The sequence below is a fragment of the Curcuma longa genome, chromosome 21 (assembly GCF_044706935.1).
Source record: "Curcuma longa cultivar G26 ecotype Majalengka, Jawa Barat chromosome 21, ITB_CL_G26_1.1, whole genome shotgun sequence".
Lineage (NCBI taxonomy): Eukaryota > Viridiplantae > Streptophyta > Magnoliopsida > Zingiberales > Zingiberaceae > Curcuma > Curcuma longa.
In genome coordinates, this window is record NC_133881.1 from 3,088,453 (window position 1) to 3,111,191 (window position 22,739).

The 22,739-nt window shown below is 35.3% G+C and overlaps 2 protein-coding genes across 4 annotated transcripts; both read right to left on the reverse strand.

The window, feature by feature from the left end:
* Positions 1-1,108: 1,108 nt before the first annotated feature.
* LOC141814463 (ADP-ribosylation factor GTPase-activating protein AGD4-like) lies at positions 1,109-20,624 on the reverse strand. 3 transcript variants are annotated; one of them, XM_074702422.1, is made up of 20 exons: positions 20,474-20,624; positions 18,186-18,262; positions 17,976-18,076; positions 16,039-16,109; positions 12,985-13,047; positions 12,547-12,591; positions 12,385-12,450; positions 12,266-12,313; positions 12,084-12,179; positions 11,952-11,993; positions 11,650-11,865; positions 11,304-11,435; positions 9,777-9,899; positions 9,575-9,661; positions 9,126-9,368; positions 8,483-8,604; positions 7,369-7,459; positions 4,468-4,922; positions 3,198-3,347; positions 1,109-1,250 (listed from the first exon to the last, which is right to left on the reverse strand). In XM_074702422.1, the coding sequence occupies exons 1-19, from the start codon at positions 20,522-20,524 to the stop codon at positions 3,233-3,235; spliced, it is 2,244 nt and encodes a 747-aa protein (XP_074558523.1). In that variant the 5' UTR covers positions 20,525-20,624; the 3' UTR covers positions 1,109-1,250; positions 3,198-3,232. The 3 variants fall into 3 exon arrangements, with proteins under 3 accessions (XP_074558523.1, XP_074558524.1, XP_074558525.1); XM_074702423.1 differs by lacking the exon at positions 1,109-1,250 and adding an exon at positions 1,787-1,830; XM_074702424.1 differs by lacking the exons at positions 1,109-1,250; positions 4,468-4,922 and having other exon boundaries at positions 3,239-3,347.
* Positions 20,625-21,059: 435 nt separating this feature from the next.
* Positions 21,060-22,102, reverse strand: LOC141815458 (UPF0496 protein 4-like). The gene has a single exon (XM_074703401.1). The coding sequence runs from the start codon at positions 22,100-22,102 to the stop codon at positions 21,158-21,160; it is 945 nt and encodes a 314-aa protein (XP_074559502.1). The 3' UTR covers positions 21,060-21,157.
* Between the last annotated feature and the right edge of the window lie 637 nt (positions 22,103-22,739).

Genomic DNA, 22,739 nt, shown 5'->3' on the forward strand with positions numbered 1-22,739 from the left:
TTTAAGACAGCCATTTTATCTTAAATGCTCTTGGAAGATTTGCTTTTGTTTGTTTGTGGGGTTTTCTTCATATACATAGGTTATCGAATATCGATGGTGTCTGGTGACTTTGATTCTATCAGATAACCTTTCCTAGCTACTCTTAACCTTGTCTCTGGGCTTGCATGCTTCTTGATTTGTATTCCCTTTCTAGAGCTTGTTGCTTCACTATTGCACCATTAATGTTTTCTCTCTCAGACAGGAAACAGGAAACCAAAAGCTTTTCTAGGAGGCTTATGAGCTATTCTAGGTACTGTGAATATAAAAAAAAAACAAAATGAAAAGCAAGAGTACCATTTATTTGTAAATTTATTTAAGGTGTTCTGCTTTGATTATTATATTTTTTATTCTAATTTATTTTAAAAAAAATTGAAAACGTTTTTCTTCATTGAAACTTACTGGAAACATTAGAATATGTTTTTTTTCATATTATTAAAAGAGAATAATTTAATTAAATTGTTCATTTTAAAATAGATTAAAATACAAAACAGAAAACAGAAACTGAGACAAAAGTGTTGTCAGTTATTTTAGCCAAGCATTCTCACAGTTTCAGAGTCATTTTATTTTTTATTTTTTACGCTTTTAAAAAACTCAATTAATTCGTATACTATTTGAAGGGAAAAAAAAATCAGAACTAAATATCTAAATTATCCTCATTTCTAATCTTTATGTAATAAGAATAAAAAGAAACTAATGAACTACCACAAAGAAACAAAGAGACGTGTGCTGAAAACAAAACATATTAGCTTTTGTTTAATGGAAGATAGAATTGAAAGATAAAAAAAAACTTTAATTAACTTACTATGGAAGAATCATGAAAATATGAAACTATTTTTTCTCCTTAAAATAATTCTTTGTGAAACAGAGAAAGTAGTTATATATCAAATTATTGAGAGCAAATCAGTAGCACCGTATCATTAAATAAAAAAAAGGACCATACACGAGGACGAGCATGCTACAATTTGCTCTCCATTGTAAATTGCATTGTGTTTCTCGATCAGTAAAATAGATTATAGTGTTTGTTCCCTTCTTAAAAAATAATAAATAGTGGAGATAGATTCATATTCATATTCAAAAAATTATGGCGAAAAAATTCTCAGAACATGATATACCTCAATGGTTCCAAGATGCTGGCAACTAATTGTCTCTGCATCGACAAATAACATATACCTCAATTTGATTCCTTCAAATTGCATAAATCATTTACTCACCTGAAAATAACCAAAATTGTATCGTTATAGTACTGTATGAACACTAGATGAAAGGACATATTGATGTAAAGAAGAAACATTGCCAATACAGAACAGTTCTAATTCATTCCTCCAAAAGAGAAAAAAAAATGGATTCACTTTTGCAAGAACAGGGATCTCGCCCTGCGCAATGTGAACTTAAGACCAGATACCTTCTATTTAGGACTCTGGCTTCAGCCGATTTGTTTTTAATATACTCTACTTAACAGGGGAGGGTGGTGGGAGGGGAATCATCAACCTCTGTAAACAAGAGAATAAAAGTACTTCCTTGCAAGGGGAAAGTTACCAAGAGAAAATGCATATACTTTCCTTATCTTTAGGGTAAGGCAGTTATAAACACAGTACCTCCCTACAAGAGGAAGGAATCAAAAGGAATTAGTGAGTGGCTCCTTGCTGATTTACTTTAGAAGTACTTCCTCATGGAGAGGAGGATACCATATTCATAGTGTTTTCTGTCTGGAGCCACACTTCAGTGAATCACACATTGAAAAGGCAGTACATCTGTAAGACCCAGTTTAAACTTGTCTTGTTCTTTCCTTACCTACAAAGTCAAAATAGTAGGGAAGCCTATTGAATCCTCAACTATGGCATGCTAAAAGTATAAGCTGCAGGATGGCACATGACCCCAGGCTCATTTTTAGATCAGTTTGAATTTATTTCATGCTAAGAATGTTGCATCTAATTCTGTTCTTCAGCTGCCAACACATTCAAAATGTCCTGCATGCTAGAGTTTGCTATCTTTGTGAATTCACTTGAGTAATTATCTTTATATCAAAATATTTGCACTTGCCTGAGTTGTCTGGTAGTAGAATAATCTGCAGGTACGACACACAAGTTTCTGTTGATTTTTTTTTATCAGGAATTAGGCAAATGAAGTTTGCTAGCAATCATGATCATAACCACAGGTGTGGAATGAGAAAACTAGCATTTTAGTTGGGGTTGAAAGTAGGGTTGTAGACGAGTCGAGCAGAGCTGTGCTTGATGGTGTTCAAGTTGTTTGTTTACCTTGTCAAGCTTGTTCAAGCTTTTGTTGAGCTCAATTGGCAATATGGTTGATTGAATAATTGTCAAGCTAATTGATTGAATAGATAACAACTTATATTATTGCTCATTTTCAACATATGTATAATTTGAAACCCAAAAATTCATAAGTTATCAAGAATGATATATAAAAAATACTTTTATAACTATTCACCTTTATTATAACTTTGTATGTTTGAATTCAAAACTAAAGAACCTACCCCCCCCCCCCCCCCTCCTCTGGCAAATTTTAAACAACTGAGTTATTGATGCACTATTCATGAGCTTTGATCACAAATATTAACAAGTTGAGCTAACTGTGTATATATTATCATAAAGATTATATCCATTTACCGACCTAGCTGAGAGAGCTTAGATTTCATTTTCATTCTGGAAAAGACTGAGAGGATTGAAGAAATAGTTTTGGATTGAACTTGCTTTGTTGTGAGCAAGCACAGATGCATGATGGGATGGCTAGAATTTGTAGGGACTGAGAGAATGCAACATCTCAGAAATTTGTTCTGGACAGAATATTTAACATTATAAAAGGGATCGAGCCAGACTTTGTAGATAAATTAACTATTTAACAATGCATCATGTGATTAGTTATTATAGATAAGGAAACACGTGGACTTAAGAATAAAAAAGGCTAATTCTCTAAGTGATGAAAATTTTCTATTAGCTGCTTCCAAAGGAAAATACTCAGCAACTAATAATATAAATATCAAACCGAAGTTACGATACTTGTTAAATGTGAGATAGTATGTACTGCAATATAATATAGTAAGCCACTTCCTCCAGTGTCACAGAGTTATTAAAGATATTAATTGTAATGTATTTGTAAGAGTTGATATTAATTCACAAAAAGAAAAGCGAAAGCAAACATACCAAAGAATGATAATTTGCAAGAGTAGCCGCCTGCATCACAAGTGATCAGCAAGCAATATAAATAATTCTTCGTCAGGAATTGCTCCATGCTCCATTGCTCTTTCTAGAGCTGTGAAGCCACCACCATCTTTAACTGATGTGCTTGCACCCCTGATCATCAATTAAAATTTCAGTTTAAACACATTCCAAATATTTGAATCATGCAGAAAGAAAGCCCTTTTAAAAAAGAAATTATTCAATGATAAGTCACTTGGAGAATGATCCAGTCTCGTAACAACTTGGGAGGTAGGTCTTAACCTATGAGACAATGAAATTTGTTTAGGTTCTCTATGAATTCAGAAAATATTAATGTTTAAAACAAGGCCAAATTTTGTGGATGTCACTGAAAAGGCCATAGAAAAGACAAGTAAAAATGACTAAGTTTTTAGGGTATCAATGTACAATAAAGACGGGTATGTTAAAGTATATTACAGTATAGCTAGTTCAAGTCTTATTCCTTACCCAAATATCTATGATATCTACTTCCTAGTGCTCAAATATAACTCTTTTCTCAACTCCAAATTCAAAAAAAAATCTACAACTTCACAGGCTAGAATAATTCCAAGGCACATTATTAGCAATGATCATTCTTTAATCCATGTAACATTGAGCGAGTGGAAATTCCTTACAATACAATCCTCACTTTTGCAGCACCTGTCATTTCGAAATCCACAACCTTATCCTCTACTTTTCTGCTATTAATTTAATTCCATGATCTCATAGCTAATGGTATACTTGAATTTTTTCCGTTTCCCAGTATAGGTGCGTGGATTTACAAATCACTGTCAGCAATTAGCTAATGCATGTTATGATCGACTTACATTTTTGTCACTATAAGATAACTACATTTATCAAAATTATATTTATGCTTAATGGAAAAGAATTTGCAGAAATATTGAAGTCATGGTTGTCCATCCTGCAATCTTATGTTTACCATCAAAACTAATAGGCACTTGGAATGCAAAGCTAGCAACACAAACTGACTGAAAATGATCTAACAAATTTGTTCATAATTACATGGTAGAAGGTTAAGAGATCAACACCTGGCTGCTAGAAGGTTAAGAGATGAATCCATGGATGAGATTAGACAAAGCATTGAATTGTCATTAAGTTACTGAACCAGCAATTATCTACATTACTTCAAGATGAGCACTAAGAGTATGCCGAGCTTTTTCAGGGTTCACTTGGGTAAATGAACACATGATATCATTGAGAAATGTTCTAGAATTACCTCCTAATTAAGTATTTAGCAAGAGAATTATTTCTTGCAGAAACACAGTGATGGAGAGGTGTCCTCCCATGGAAATCTTGATAATTAATATCAGCACCAAACTGTAACAGGAGCTCTAACATGACAGGATCACCAACATGGCATGCTAAATGCAATAAGGAGCAACCTTGCAAACAATTATCTGAGCCACCAGAACCCTTGATTTTCTGGCATGTTGTAGGATCAAATTGTTGCCCCTCCATCAAATTGTTAAATATGTGACTTGATGTATCCACCATGTGATAAAGCTCACTGTTCATTTGGTCATATTTAGTGTTAGGACTGGCATCTGAGGCCACAAGAAGGCGGTACACTACTTGAACATTATTAGTTTTCACTGCTTCCCAGACACGAACTGCAACTGGAGGAAGATCAGACTCGCTTGTTTCCCTGACTATCAAAGATTTGTCCTCATACTGCAAGACATGAACAAGGTGAACACTGACAAAATTCAAGAAATGCAAAAAAGGTAATATGGTAAACAGGTAAAGTTGAATATCTATATGCATAGACAAAGTATGGAATTACCCATCTCTTTATTTGACAAATATGCATCTCGAGAAATTTAAAGGTTTGTCACCTAATGCCAAGTGTCGTCTATGTAATAATGTGTTGAATTTTTTCCTAGGATTTAATAGATCATTGTCAACTATTAGCAATAGCCTTTGTCCATTATATTAATCACATCTACTCTTCTATTTTCATTTCTTTTTAATCTCACCAGAAAATTTTTTATGTTATAAATAATTTCACAAACCATTTATCAAATACATTGACATTTTTAGACAATGTTAAATTTTAAAGAAATTAAATTAAATGTTGCAAAGTAGGCTTCTAATTTAGAGCATTTTTTTAATTTTAAAATCAAATTCAACTAGAATCGAGAATATAACTACATAATAATTTAAAGAAATTTTGAAAATAAAATTTACAAAAGCAGAATTGAATCCATTTTATGAAATGAAATCTCGAGTCATTTCATCCGATATAGGCGAAAAATTTTATTCTGCCTATGGATCGAAACCTGCACAATCACACCTCCGTGTCGGCACGCTTTGAGGTCCACAGAGGCGTCGCTAATCCCTCGCGACTCATCCAGAGGCATTGTCGAGACAACATGACACCTCTGCAGGCGTCGTAGGGCTCGCACGACACTTCAGGAGGTGTCACCGAGCTCACGTGATGCCTCCGGAGGCTACGCCAGACTCGCGTGATACCTCCAAAGGCGTCGCGTGGTAGCGGGGATGGGTCGCACGGGCGCAAAACAGGCTAGGATGGGTCGCGCAAGCGCAGGACAACGGGGCTCAGGCGACTCCTCCGGAGCCTCGTCGGCCTTGCGTGATGCCTCCAGAGGCGTTGTGTGGCAAGGGGTATGGATTGCGCGGGCGCAGAACAGGCGGGGATGGAACAAGTGACCTCCAAGCTATGATTGAGATAATCTAAATGCTCTAATAATATTATCCTATTAATATAATATATATATATATATATACACAAATATTTTATTTTTTATTTTTAAATATTTAGATTAAATTTTTTATTTTTAGTTAATATATTTTATATTTAAAAAATACTGAAAATATATTGACATAACATAATACGGTACTGAAACTGTCTCGTTCCGGTCCAAAGCCGAAACCTCGGCACGGATCGAGATTTTAAACCTTGATCCGTTTCTTCTTTCAAGTTCTATGCTTATATATACAATATAATGAATTATATTTGTATGGCTTTGTGCAACATGTAGAACTTCCTAAGATTAAAAAGTGAACAACCTAATGGTACACTATTGGCTTCTCACACCAAGAAAGGTTTCTCTGGTTCCAGTAATATTCCCAAACATATGCTCATGATGTTGAAAAATAACATTTTTCATGCCTTGGGAATGAATTTGCTTAACAAGTCAAACACCAACATCTTGAGTTAAAACATTCTTTACATATCTGACTAGAATGTAATAGAAATGAATTCAACCCAACAAAGGAATTTAAATATCATAACTATACTGTAGGCTAATAATATGCTTGATGAGGATTAAGCTTAACAGTCAAATCTTCAACAAAGTTCTAGAATTAGGATTTCCTCCCATTTGGAGGAACTATATTTTTCTTTTAAATACTAAATGTGATTCACAATATATAATGTACACTGAAAGTTTTCCCAACAGAGAAATCATTCAATCAAGCTATACATTACAAGCAATCTGCCAAGATAGCTTAACTACAAGTCATTCTCTCAGTTCAGGCATAATTTTACAACCCCAAAGAAGTTCAGTGGTCCTCAACAATTAATTGCATCATAAAAATAAATCCTTTGTATTGATGTGTTTTCTTTCGTTGAGCAAAACCCATCACATTTCCAAAGAAACAAGTAAACAAGGTTGGGTTATAACCTTATTGACAGAAAGTATATCTTTTACTCCAAGGCTAACCAATTTCATTCATTAAAATAGGGGAACCTTTTTGTCATCCTTCATCATTAGAAAGTGTGAAGGTTCACCGAGTGTTGTCAATTATGAATCCTATTAAGAACTTGACTCGTCAATTTTTTGAATTGAGTAAAATGCTTGATTATATAATTGAGAGTCGACTCTGTGTCATGGCATCTAGCCAGAAAAACTATATTTTTCACAAGATCCGCCAGTTCATTATTTGAAGAGTTGTTTTCCAATAAAAAGGCTCGTTAGATAATAATAATATCATTCCAATTTGTTCTAAACAGTAAATAAAACGAGTATATATATATCTATATATATATATATAAAACAAAGAAACTAAGGCCACCAGTTCGCTTTCTATATGTATTAAGCCAGAATTAATTTTAGAAATGTTCGGCTTGAAAGCACAACAAACATTAAGGTACCTTTGAACGAATATATTTTTCTTTTCTTGAAATGACATCTTTAGGAGTAGGCTTCTTGATTGGCAATAGGTCTACATCAGATTCATCAATTCTGCAGGAAACACCAAGAAAGTGTGAACAACCTTCAAATCAAGGAATTGAATAATATGACAAGATAATAAAGTTAAAAGTATTAGCCACCCTTTGTCACTGCTTAATGGGAAATCAAAATGAAGATGATTCTAATGCTCAGACTCTGACAGATAAAAAGAAGATAATGATGCAATTTATCCTCATCAATCGAGGGGGCAGCCAAACTAACATGACAACAAATTTCTCAAAAGTTGAGCTCTTGGAGGAGAACAATGATGCAGAAACATATTATTTTGTTACTAAAATTATATTAGTCTAGTAAGATAAAAAAACATTGCATTATTTAAATTTAAACTTCAAAATTTCTTATTGTTTTTGTTTTACAATTTTTAACAAACGTAGTATATTGCAGAACAATTTAGGAGAACGAGTTATTTAATCTGTAAGTCCTATAAAAGACGCACCCTATTCCTGCTTCAAATACTAAATCATATAATTAATTATGACATAATTTCTATTTTGGAGATATTCAGTTCTCTATTACTGCCAATTCAGATACAACTGTGAGATCGTTGGTTGAGGCATAAAGATTTATCAGTATCACTGTTACATCAAATGTGAGATCACCAATTGAGGCGTACCCACATGCGATGTCAATGTGTTGTCAATGTCAACATGTTGGGAGGAACTACATGGATGCATTATTTAGTACAGGGCAACATGACGCACTAATCAGAAAAGTTTGATCAACAGAGTGTCACAGTGAAAAAGAAGTAGAGAAAATATTCATATATTTGTTCCAGTTTTTGCAATGGCCAACAAATAATTTGGTTGATAAATTCATAAATTAGACATAATTTACTGAGAGTTTTCACATTGGGATTGGCTAATATGGTTGTACACTAAGTGTAAGAAACTGATTTCCACACTAAGCATTGATTGAATTGGAAACTCAAATTATACAAGTTATGAGAAACACACAAGAATAAGCATTTTCAATATGAGAATTATGTCCTCATATCTGATATGGACTGACTTTTACCTTTGATCTTGAAAAAGAAGCAATTCTTCCCACACAGAATTACAATAAACATTGCCAAGGGCACAAAATAGGTCCATAACAGCTGGCTCCCATACCTTAACATCTAGAGTCAGTGACCTCACCTACAGCAATGAAAAATAGGTGAATTTTAATAGCTACATAACAGCTAGCACATGAATATTGGCACAATTACTATTAGGCCATCAAATATTATATAAAGAAGATTCCTCAAAAATTCTGGAATTCCTATGAATACCTTAAACCTGCAAATCTTCGTGTATACAGGCTATCATCCTTAAATTCTAAAGATTAATTGCTAACATATAGTTAGTGAGTATCAAAAACAGTGTTAAAAAACATAATTTCCACAGAAGCTAACATTCTACTTCTCTTTGATTATTATAAAGAACATTATAGTAGAAAAATGACAAACTGTGACGGTACAAAATAATCAGCTTAAATTAATTTCAGAAGTTCATTTTGTCATCAACTAGAAATTATAGAAGACTCACTCTTCATAAAGAAACTATCAAATGAGAATTAGTAATTTATAGACCAAATAAAAGAAACAAAAAAAATTAAACAGTTAAAATGTAACTGAAATATGAGACTTCAAAGATCCAACATGTCCAAGTTTCTAGACCTTTGAAATATGTACTCCAAGTTTTCTGTGAACTCCAGAGCATTCTATGCACACTAGAATTCCCAGATTTAGAGATGCCCACTCAGGCTCAAGAGCACCACATTCAGCACAAGCATCATTTCCTGGAATATTCCTGAGAATTTTAGAGACATTATCATTTACTTTTGTACTCAGACTTCCTTCCGGCATATGGGTGTCAGCGCCACTCACATCAGTAAGGCGAGAACTATCCATGTCCACACCCTATTAGGTAATGATTCAGTATCAGTAAGTCTTTCAGAAGAGCTAAAGTCACAAAGAGAACAATTTCAAAGCCAAGGTAACTTCTAATCCAAGCCATAAAGTGATCTGACCTAATATGATTGCAACCTTATTCATGAAACATACAAGAATTTGATGATGTATTTATTAAGAGTGCAAAAGATAATGGTGTATTCTTCGACAATCACCTGCTTTGATAAAGTAGAATTTAGGAGTGACGCAATGACACCTTTGATTTTCTCAACCCATTCCATTCTATCTACTTCATTTTCAGCCTGCCAAAAGAAAAGTTTCACAAGTTCAGTATCATATCCAAGGAGTCTGTACCACAAACAACCTTCATAAGGTAAGAAATAGGAGTGTTTATCATGGATGGAAATTTGAAGATACCTGTAATATGAATGATTTCACAGGAGAAATTATTCTGAAGCAAAACCTCAAATCTATTTGTTCTGCATCTATTTTAATGGTTGAGGTTCGAAGATCAACAGTGTGAAAAAGGTTATCATCACCCTGCGATGCAGAATTTCAGTGACAAAAATGCAAATCCGCCAAAATACTAATTACTAAATCCTCTAAATGTATTAATTTTGATAAGATCTTGCTTAACTAGGAAATATTAAAATGTCATCTTACAGATACATTTGGCAATTTGTTATTTCATGGCCAAGATTAAGAACTGGTTCAAACATATACAAAAGTACATAGTGTTTAGTACCTTAATCCTTGTTGCTAAAATGGTCAGCTCAAAATTATAACTCAAAAATTTACAAAGCGATCATATTAAGCATGTGAAATGCTTATTTAGCAAACTTAAGGCTTAAGGCCTGAATGCCATAATTACCTCAATTTTCAGGCTATTTCCCAATACATTGGGCAGATGAAATAATTGACTCTGTTGGTGCAGAAGCTGACAAAGATGCCAGCATATAAGAGATATGCTGAAATTAGGTGGAGGGGGTTCTCAATTCCCATCTATGTTGCTAACACTCTATTTAACTAGAGTGTGAATCTAGTTGTCTGACACCTCATTTTCTCTAATTTTATGCATATGCTCCATGGAGGTGTTTGTGTCCAACTAAGGGTGTCGGATGTCTAAACTATACTTGTCAGAAAACATGATTCTCTACCATGTATACCCCTAAAACTTAAGCTGAAAATATTCAATAAATTATGGGATATGATAGCATAATTAGTTTTCTTTATTAAAAATGTTATTTTATGAAGAATAAATCGTTTGAATTTATAATAAGGGGTTAGGATCTCATGTATTAAGAAATTTTGAGTTAATACAATTCTTAATTTCTAAAAATACAGATGGTAGATGAAGACTCTGATCAGCAAAACAGCTTCTCATGCTACAGCTACTAATCCATGCTCTAGTTCAAATGACCCTAAGTTGCTGTAGTCCCTAAAACATTATTTCTAGGAACCCCAATTACCAAATTTAGATTAGTGTGGCACACATTTATGTCACCGACATGTAGAATGGTTAAATTCAGGTGCAGCTCCAGTGAGCAACAATCAGTTTAAGTTTCATAGGTGTGAAGATGATACAATAGATGATAACTCACCAAAAATGAATATTTGGATAATATGTTGCTCCTGAAAAAAAATGGTTTTAACTTTTAAGCACAAAAATTGGCTAATGTTAAATCACATAACTCTAAGCAAGGCTATGTCAGTGGGTGGGGCAGGCCCTCGCATCACTTACAGGCCTTATGACAAACTCAGTAAGATCCGTGCTTATAGGGGTTCAAGAATTTAAGTAGGGGCTGTGTAGGCCTAATGCAACCTATCTTTTTCATCTTATGTAAAATGATATGCATATAAGCGAAACAGGCAATGAAGCAACTTATCAAAGTATTTTGTATGAGTAAAAGATGTAACGACATAAATTTGAATGAGCTGCCATACCTGCTGTTTATTCCATTTATCTATATAGTAGTACAAAGTTCCATGGCTATCAAGTACAAAAAACCGCCGTTTCCAATCTGCCCTCAAGCTTGAAGACCGTTTAAGAAGATAACCTTGTTTAATTATCTGAACCTGAGAGAAATTAGTGAAGTTAATGATAGATAACCAAAGTTGGAATGCGACTGTGGAAGTGAGAAGTAATATGTTTAAAATCTTAGGTGCTGCTGGGAACATAACCCTCATGGTAGAAATATCAGGTTCACTTCATTAACATGTGCTGAGAATCATTCTTCTGTTGCAGAAAATGACGACACCTATTTATTGTCAATTACCAAAGAAGCATTACCTTTCCAATGGCAGTAGATAGCATTAGGTCTTCTATGTTTTTGTATGAATTGGAACCAGATACATGAATGCCATCACCACTTGTTGTGGCTTCCATATTGCTAGAGGACCTAAGGCTTGCAAGTTCACTTTGAGTTCTGAACTGTTGGATTCTCTTTTCAAGCTTATCTTGCTCGACACTAACAATTTCTTTTGAATGTTGAGTATATGTCAAAACCTGCTCTCTCAAATTAAAAACATAAGTCACCAAAAATCAATCAAGTAATCCAGAGCAACTGTTTAGACAATAGAATCAAATTTTACCTGGTGAATAAAGGGTTCCATTTGGCTCAGTAATTCATATCCCTGAAAGAAAAAGCAGTCATAAAATCCATGTTCAACTTAAGGCTAAATGAGGATATTAATGCACTGATGTAATGTAGGAACTCAACCTACCTGCTTAAAGTATCTCATATGAGCATCCATAACTGCACTTATTGATTCAAGGAATTCATACTTTTTCTTTGCTTCAATATTTGAAAGTGCATTAACCTGAATTAATCGTAAACCATATCGAAAACTTTCAAAATATACAGACATATTTACATTAGTGGAAAGGAGAAACTTAACATACATACTAGATTAAACCGGCATCTTTCAAAAGCTGACTTGTTATTGTGAAGATTCTGCCAACAGAAGATAGATAACAATAAGGAGATAGACGCATCAAAAGCTCAACAACCATATCGCAACTTACCTCTTCTAATTCAGCAACTATGTCTACACGTGCACCCTTCTTCAGCGACATAAACTTCTCACGTGCCTGATAATATGGAGGTGGACTAAGACCAGCATATTGAACAAAAAATTTTCATGGTAAACAAACTTCATAATCTTCAAAGGGTTAGTGAATGAAAACCTGATCATACCCTGCTGAAGCTTTATCAAACCTCCGACGACATTCCTACATTGTATGACCAGTCATCAGAGATAAACTGTTGTCCAATTATTCATGTCTATGAAACAATTAATAATATAGAAATACCTTACCCCCATTTAATCATTAATAAAGTACCTATTAGAAACATTATTATGTTCCTGACTATATGGGTGTAACATCTTTTTTTATGAAAAAAGTAATATCCCTTGCTGTCTGCCTTTAATGCTATACTTTACTTTTGCAAACAGTAGCATGTTGTTGAGTGTCACCAGCATATGACTATATAGCTATCCTTAAAGATATGTCTAGGTTAGTAGTGCAGGATATTATTTTAGTATCAAAAATATATGTTATATATTGTAGATCAAATGCATTCTTAGGTCCACTATAAGTGCATCATCTCCAAAGAAAAACTACCTTGGCATTGTGTATGTCCACATTGATGAATTGCATCAGCCTGTTACTCAGCATATGTTCTACCTGTTTTGTTAGAGAAAAAAAGTTATTTGCCTTGCCTCTATCTTCACAAAAGCATAAGAACCATCAAGGCATCAACATGAATTGAATTGGAAAGAACATTTAGGTTGTCTGATCCATCATTGCTCCCTTCATTTACATTGTCAACCATACAAACTGCATGAATGTAATACAAGAAGAAACACCATATATAAACTGTTCTTCCCTAGCAGTCATTCGTCAACTGTAAAAATAAAAAATGTACAACTGAAATGCAATATGCCCTTTAGTACTTTTGGTACATGCACAGAAATAGATTATCTATCTCAGGTAGAAAGGTATACTGAGTGAGAAAATAAAACAGAGCAAATGACTGTTGCAACAATGAATGCTAGGCCAGCTGCAGCCAAGTAGATTTTTTTTTTGAGAAGAAGAATCAGCAAGGTATTACAAAATATACCTCGGAATAGGGTGACAATTCATGTCATGTTAACCGTGACATAAACAGGTAGGTCATTTGGGGTCAATAAAAATAATATGAGATAACGTAAAAATAATTATTGGTTTTTAAAAAAATTATAAGGTGTAAAATTAACTAACCTCTTTAAAGAATAAAGTTATATGATAAAAGTTATTAATATTTTTTAAAATGAATTATCTTCTACACCCGTTAATCTGTGTCAGCCCATTTATATATTTGGGTTGTATCACGTCACATTTGGATTTTATCTCGTTAATCGCATTTCTTATCTTCTTGGGTTGTGTTATCAAGTCATGTCTAATATTGCCCATATACTACCGTTATCATAATCATTTTTAAGTTCATATGTTCACATGGAGATGAATGAAGCTCTAATGGAGCACTTTAGGATTTGATTTAGGGATAAGTTCAGAGAGCCCGGCCCAAGTGTCAGGCAGTACAAACACCAGCAGTTTGCACAAAGGTCATGAGATGCAATGTCTCATACCAAAGGGCTTGTAATGAGGAGGAAAAGAAGAAGAGAACCTAGAGGCGTCCTTAGGTCTTCGAAGGTGCTGAAGACGCTACTACTAAGGAGGAAAACAAAAGGAAGACATACTACAGATCTCATCTTGTTGGTCTCTTGTTAGTCTTAACGCAAAGGGAAGAAGCTAGTCACTACTCTATAGTTGGTTTCAACAATTGCAACGTCGATGAGGGGTGTTCGTATTGACCTATTCCATGCATTAGTTGACCAACATAATGATAAGTTTGACCATGCCATCAAGCACGAAATGCTTTTCTATACCTTACACTAAAAAGTCATATGCTCATTATGAAGGGGAAATACTTGAGATATAAGAAAAGGGCAAAAGGAGTATCCAGGCAGCCAACATTAGAGATATTTATGCTCTTGTCGTATATGAAAAATGCACTTCATACAACTTGGCATTTAATTAGTTTATATAATTCATCACTTTGCACTTGGAGGAAGTAACTTAAGATAATCAATATGTGAAACAAAGGTCTAAATCTAATAGATGAGTTGGTAATGGACATCGAGGCGTTGAATCACTCAACGCAATTCACTTACAACACATATTGAGACAAGTGACCTTTATGTGGATAATGAGAGAAGAATTTGATTTCAATGGGTTGATTAAATTGAGATGTGGCAGCTAATGGAGTTCTGAGAGAGAGGAATCTACACGACAAGAAAGTTACTCGAAGATTTGTATCATTTAGTTACATCCTAGAGCTCATGAGGTGATCATCATGTGTAGCGATACCAAGCAACAATGCACCTTAGGCATCAAATAAGCAAAGGAGAAGATTTGTTGTTATTTATAGGTGAGTTTGGTGATCTCAATCAATCAATTACATAAAAAATTAACCAAAATAGAGTTAGAGACATTAAATCAGATGACTTCTCATGTGTAATGATGGTGGAAGTTGAGAAGAGCAAAAGTGTTATGGAGCCTCACTTTGGAATTTTCTAATGAGGTGAAGCTATATTCAACATTGAGGATATTTCTTGTGTCTACATAGGCGAGCACAAAAGACAAAAAAAAAATCCAAGTGTCTCGCATACATATGTGAGTCGGCACTCAAATGACCAGGATATGATGGTCTAGCACCTAGGCATTGTAGCCTAGTGTTAGACTGCATAAACTTAGCTACGACTAACAAAAGGCCATATGAGGGGGCATGTCCCAAACATTTCCAATCATTATCATTCCATTTTTAAGGAGGGATCTCTATATAATTTACAAAAATAAAGTTCTACCTTTTAGACTTCTAAAAGTTGCAACGAGACCTCAAGATGTGTGTATAAGCTATTAGAGACTCGATGACCTATAGTAGGGAGATTTACATTTGTGCGAGAGATTATGGTGTCCAAGGAGCGTGTGACGTGAGGTTTGGTTTATATTTCTCTGTCAGTGTTAAAACAGAAGTCCAGAGAGAGGATTGATTTTTTTTTTGGCAATATATTGGTAGTGCTTGTATTTGTGCATTTTGAATTCTATGTCGTATTCAGGCTTGAATTCTCAATAAGGCTTAGGCTAAACCACGTCATATCTCTTCTATGTTGCTTTATTTGTGTTATTTATGTTTGTCATTTTATTGTGTTAGAGATAATTCTTGGTTGAACAAATGATGTTAGTTGTGTTATTTAATTCTCTCCACAAGAGATGAAGGTTGCATCTCATGGGTCATGGCTTCATCAGTAGGGATGATTTTAGCATTCTAGGTACACTACCGTTGGCCTACGGAAGGGGACTCGAGAAGGTGAATTCTGGAATCTGTGTCATTAGAATTGATCCTACCAATATTTTCTAGTGTGAATATGAAAAAAAATGGTGTCAGAATGGCATTAACCCTAAAAAGTGGTGTTAGAACGGTCTGATCTAAATGGATACTAAAAGTACAAAACAACCCAAATGGAGACAATGAAGCTAAGAATAACGTGATTATAGTATTAAGCTGAATGGAAAAGACTTGAAAATTATTTTGATGATCAAATGAGGGAAGGCAACAAATAGATGAATAAATACCTGAGTACGAAGAAGTTCTTTGTAACTCCCAAGTTCCCTAAATGCAGTTATGAATTTTGACATCACAGGTCCTACCATAAACACATAGTAGCTTGAGAAAAATGACATATGTAACAGGGCAAGAAAAACTACATTGAAGAACAAAAGGTCCACAAAAGGGTAGCAAGTATAGAACCATTACCTAACAAGCTTTGCTAAAGGTGCACTCAAATTCATTTCTTAACCAGAAACCTATCCCATATTACTGCTCAAGTTCAATCGTCTCATTTACTTTGAATGGGTTCTCTGGGCCTTTAGTCAGCAAGACCAGCTCAGCACGTTCAATGCAGAGTTCATATATGGGTCAAAGTAAATACTCCAGAAACCTTATCTCAACATTACTTCTCTACGGACAAGTTCAATCATCTTATTAACTCTGAATGGGATCTCTGGGCCTTCATACAGTGTTGGCTAGACCAGCTCAGCACATCCAATGCAGTGTTCATATCTGGGTTGAATTAAATACTCAGGAGGAGCTTCCTTGCAAAAGAAGAGGTGGCTAGACAGATCATTATTGTTTAATTTCTGTTACTATTTGATGTTTACCTTTGAAGTTTGGAGGATTGCTCTAGGTGAGATTGAGATTCTCATCTTCTCTTTTCCATCATTACCAAAAGTTCAGTGTCCTAAATGCAAAGGAATTAAGACTTCCTTGATAATGTATTTTAGATGGTTATTGTTGGTTGCTAGGTCTAGATATTTAACACCTCATTTGCTGAAGTTTTGTACACGCAGTCAATGGTTTCAGTGAAAGTTTCAGATGTCCAACAAAGGTATGGCGGAGGTAGATGAAGTATCTTAAATAACTTAGGTTTTCTGTGATTCTTATTAAATCACAACATGCTCCGTGAATACAGAGCTCAAAGGAAGCTTCTTGGCTAAAGGTGCCAACATTCTTCAGAGCAAGCTCCTAAACATGTGTTCGCTACCTATACGCCATCATGATCAGTCCATGTTTGTCCTAACTATTTCGCATTGGTTACATGGATCTTATGACTCCATTAAGTTCTTTGGAGGGTTACATACCAGTTGTGTTCCCGATTTTATGAGTCTTGCTCTAAGAAAAGTTGCTAGGACAAATCTGCAGCAACATCCCTCCTTTTATTTATTTGTCTTCCTTCCCTTCTGCAATTATGTTACTCCACTCATACATTGGGAGTAAATAAGGTAGCCCTAACCAGGATATTAATTTGAATGATCTAGAACAGAAGAAAAGAAAATTGTTCTTAGGATAGACTTAATTCAAACAGAGGTTCTTATTTAGGAAAATACCATGTCACTGGTAGAATATAGGTGCATTGATCCCTAAACTCATGCAATTTAGAAGCAATGTCCTATGTAAATTTTGTTGCTACTTCACAATCATCCCTTTAGGCATAAGAAATATAGAAACGGCCAACAAATACACACAAATGGAAAGAGGCAAAGAAATAGATTATTAACTTAAAATTTTTAAAACCATTATTAACTTCAAATTGATTTGTGGCAGCGAAAAGTCAAGACTATTGTAATCCTGATTCTTTCTTTAAGATGATGGTGACTTGCAAGTCTAACAGAAAGGAGGCTCTTGTTGTTGTTGTTGCAAATATATTTAAAAATTTTAACTTTCATACTGTTTCTGTTACTAATTGTTGTTATTTTCAATCAAAACTTGACCCAGTTGCTAACTAACAAATAAACTTGCTTAGCATCCCAATAGCCCATCCATAAGGTAGCCAAATGATTGTCATATATCATTACCAATTTCAGCTGTGCATAATGACAAAAATAACAACTAAATTAACCAAATTGTAACAGGTAAGGTGGAATGTCTTTATGATCTCTGTGAATTGATGACTGCTTATGCACACATAACTCCAGAACAGAAATGTTAAAACAAGAAAGCACAGTCAAACAACCTCCTATAGCAATGCTGGAAGGATCATCATGTCCAGCACCAAATGCTTCCATTGAATCTGCAAATGAAAGATCGCCATGATATGCTTCACCAATTGAGGCCCTATCAGATGGAAATTCATTTAGTAAAAAATCTTTAAAAGCATAGAGGCTGAATCCAAAAAGACTACACAATAATTCATCGATCACTATATTGCCACAAAAATACTCACATAAATTTCTTACATCCTTTGTGAAGTTTTTGACATCGATCTTTCAATTCATCAGTTGTATGCTCCAATGAATGAATCTGAATTGAGAACAAACTTAAACCTTCAATGTGTTTAAATAAAACACTTAATTTTATTGCAGAATTCAAATAGAATACACTAATCTCTGTAGATTATATGCTAATTCAGTTCAACTTCAGTTGAATACCCCAAATTAGGTTTCCATGCATGTGTATCCAGTCCCATCTCCTCTGAAGAAAACCAGAAATTAATTGAGAGCCAACGTAATGACTTGAAAATTCTTAGGAAGATTATATCTTTGGAGACCTAGGACCTAATATGGACCGCAACTTAAAAGATAACTTCCAAGTTTCCATAAGTATTTGTCATAAATGATCTTAATGCATTAGGGAACAGGCCAAAGTTTATTCATAAATGTCCTAGTGACAAGGTTCATAACCTTAGGCTGTATTTTTTTTTATCTACTTTAACAATTTCAACTTGAGGTTTGACTATATACTTATAGATTCTTCCTCAATGCTTAAATCCTCGAAAACATAATTATATTGGTAAAATCAAACAAGTCATGCTTTCACCCCAGAACTGCTATATAACACAAGTCACTTTATTATAAATTGAGCATCTATCCATAAAAATGGTAGAAAAATCAAAAGTAACCAGTGGCAGAGGCAGAGTTTTTTTGTATGGTGTGCTTGTTTTAAAGTTTCATGACATGGGATGTGTTTCATAGAATACTTAATCTTGTGATTAATGATTGGTAACACAAGGAATGAGTATTTTAAATCAAAAAGCACAAATCTTGTCCCTTCTATGTAGATTGCCATAAATACAAAATGGCATTTACATGTGAGCTTTTTGTGGCTGTTGTTTTCTTAGAAAACAAGAGAAAAGAATGCAAATCAATTAGTTAACACTGTTAGACCAACTGCAAAAGTGATTAGAGCATGAGTAGAAGAGATTAGATTATCATAGGAAATCAAGACAGAAGATGGAAAAGGTGAGAACAAAAAGAAATTCACTGTCGACAACATAATTAGGACACACAATCAACTATAGTTTGGATCTCATGTCAGAACACCTATATTTCTATTTCTCACCAAACTCGGGAAAAATGAAGAAAAGGAAAAAATAAGAAGCTTATTCTAAAAAAAAATTAAGAAAAGGAAAAAAATAAGAAGCTTGTTCTACATCATCACCTACTTCATACTTATCATCTGCGCTTTCTTAGCTAACCTTCAATGAAACAACACATTCATAACCTCTCTTATCATTCTATTCAAAAACAAGGCAATTTACACCTTTGTACATCCCATTCTATTTTATTCTGCTATATTATCTATTTCATCCATCACATTCATGTTCTGCAGTTCTTTCATGTAATCTTTGTCATTCTCTTCCCATCTCCTTGTAAATATTCCATTACTGATTAATTCCATGTTGTAAAACTTATTGGTTATTAAATAGGGATCTATATAAATTCTCCTTGAGTTGATTCTAAATCAAAAAGGAGAAACTAAATATAAATGAGGCGTCATCAAAAAAGAAACAAACAAAAGGAACCACGAAACATTTAATCCATATAGACCTACACGTGAATGCTGGTGAATTCTTTACAGTGTTTTGTAAATGGCATAACAAAGACCTACCACATATGGAAGCAAAGCAAAGGAAACAAATTATGGTTATGTGTGCATCTCATAATTTACCAATTTGGACACTATGCAACATGCACAAAAGGCTACTGCCAGAGCTTGTTGGCAGCTTAATACGTATCAAATTTTTGTCATTGAGGTAATTGGATTAATATGTTAAACTCTATCGATCATAACTTTTTATTCGACACAACAAAAGTTGTTGTTTTTTAACAAAATCTACAAAAATTTTTTTGCAGATCTAGAAATGCACAAGCACGTTAAGACTGAGCAATGGGCCACAAGATATCCGCGCAAAACTTAATGCTCCCTCTTATGATATTAATGCACGCAAGCACCTACATCTGGACATTAAAAATTCATCCCAAAGCTAACTGATCTTAGTCAACAACAGCTCTAAATAGTTCACAAAAGAGCAGAAACATTCTCATAAAATTCAAATCAGTAACGTTAAAACCCTAGATCTATGATATCCGCGCAATTCCATGATACTCATACAAGACCAATCCTGTGGTCCCTGGGTTGGATCTTCATGAGTCAGATTGGCTACGGACCTCCGTACGAACATAACAAAAAATGAGGGGGGGAAAGGAGGGAAGACAAATGATACATTCCAACCTGTTTTTTGAACATCGGGGAATCTTCCAACGTCAAGAAGGCCATCGCCATCCCTCTCGCAATTTCGATTTGGAATGCTCGAATCTGTCCTTAGATCGCAGAGATCGCCAGGGGCAAGGAATCGTTGACGGTGAGGCGTTGCGTAGATCGGCTGCCCTGGTCCGGGTGGTGCGATCGATCACTCCGCTGTTCGCTTTATTTTATTTTGTTTCGCCTTGTCGAAGATTATGACATTAGTCATTATGAAAAAAAAATATTATCATATTCTTGAATTTTAAATTTTATCATCTCCCCTTGTGAACATCTTAGTGGTTTAAAAATGAGGTAAAATTTTAAGGAGAAAATGAATACCTAAAAATTACTTGAGCAAAAATCATAACAATTTATCATTAAAGAAATACCCGAGGATGCCAAATTTCATTATTCTAAATTTATGACATCTACATTCATATGTACATTTACTTATATTAATTCTGGATTAAATATTACATGAGTAATAATTTTTTAAAAACTATTTTATTTTATTATGTTTTTTAATTTGTTTTAATGTATTTTTTTTAAAAAGAAATTGTGATAAAAACATCAATTTAGTATTTATTATATATATATATATTCAAGAAAGTATCCGTTAACTATGTCCACACTAATACACCCATAAACACAGCATAATTACGAGTCTATAATCTAGCTCCAATAACGAGCCCGCAGGCCGTTCAATAAAGCATTCCTGGTTTCTGTCGCCGCTTGAAACGTGCCGTTCACGCTCTCCCTCAGCTTCTCCAACGCCGCCGCCAATTCCTCCGCCGCTCTCCCCACCGTCGCAACCACGCCGTCTCCGACGTCCTCCCGTTCGATCCCTCTCGCCAGTGTCCCCACCTCCGCCTCCACCGCTTCCAACTCCAATGGTAGCGCCGCTCCTAATCGGTCCGAAATGGCCGCCGCGACCTGGTTGAATGCTTCCGCCCACGGCCAATCGCAGGAAACCCGCATCTCGCCAATTGGCGATTTACCCTCTCTCCCGCCGAGCGCCACGACCACCGCCGCTATCACCAGGCGCGAAACCTCCTCCGCCGCGTACGTCACGCGGCGGCGAGCAGCAGACTCCACGCACCGCGGGGCCATTCGATGGATCAGCTCGCCGGCATAACGCCCGATCTCGCGGCTCGGGAAGTTCTCCCACTCCGCGACCGCCTTTCGTGCGCAGTGGAGCTTGCTCTTTGGACGATCGTCGTCGTGGCCGTCCTCATCGGGGGTCAGGCAGCGGAGGGCGAGCCTGAGATAGAGGAGACGGCGCTCCACTCGCGCGATCTCAGCGGAGACGGCGTTACAGGCGTCAAGTAACGCGACGCTGGAGTCGAGATAATCGACATCGGAGTCGAGGGAGTCGGAGGCAACGAAGGCGGCGGCGGCGTCGGATAGGGTGAGGGAAAGCACGCGGAGGGCGCTTGCGAGCCAGAGGATGGGCGTCCCCGGGGAATCGCAGGGAACCGGGAGGAGGGATCGGAGGCGGAGAGCTAGGGTTTCGTCGAAGAGGCGAGACGAAGCGGAGGAAGAGGGCGACTCGAGCAGCGAACTCGGATGGGAGGAGAGCAGCGAATCGAACCACTTGATTAAACCAGAAGAAGCCATGAGTAAGCAATCGGGGTCTACGCCATCTATTTAAATAGATAGAAGGCGCAAAACTGAAAAAAAAAATAAATTCCCTTGGATCCCTATTTAATTACTACATTGCCACGAGGTGGAACAAAATGAAATATAACAATAAGATGATATATGAAAAATATAATATAATATTTAATATGATATATTTCATATAGTAAAATTTATATTTATGTAGTTGAATATGTCATGTTAAATTTTATGTTAAATTTTTTATATAATATATTATTTTTCTAATAATAATAGTGATTCAATACTGTTGGCGAAAATGAAAGGCTACTATAGTGGTGAAGACATTTTTGGATGGTTTGTAAAACCGCAGCGAGTCGAGTCTTCACAAACGGATAAGATGGGTCAAACCCTTCGGTGTTTGGATTTTGACTTTAAAGGATAAGGCTGAAGACCGCTGACCTGAGAAATTTTTAAGTTGCTTTGCATGGGGGAATACGTTTGCTTGCAAGTCTTCTCAATCAATGTGTGGACTTGAGCTTTTAAGTCATAAAATTTTTATTAAGGATTAAATTATTGTTCAATCCATGTCATTGAAATTGAATCACAAATATCATTAGGATAAGATAAGTATTGACTGACTAATTAGGAAGATGAT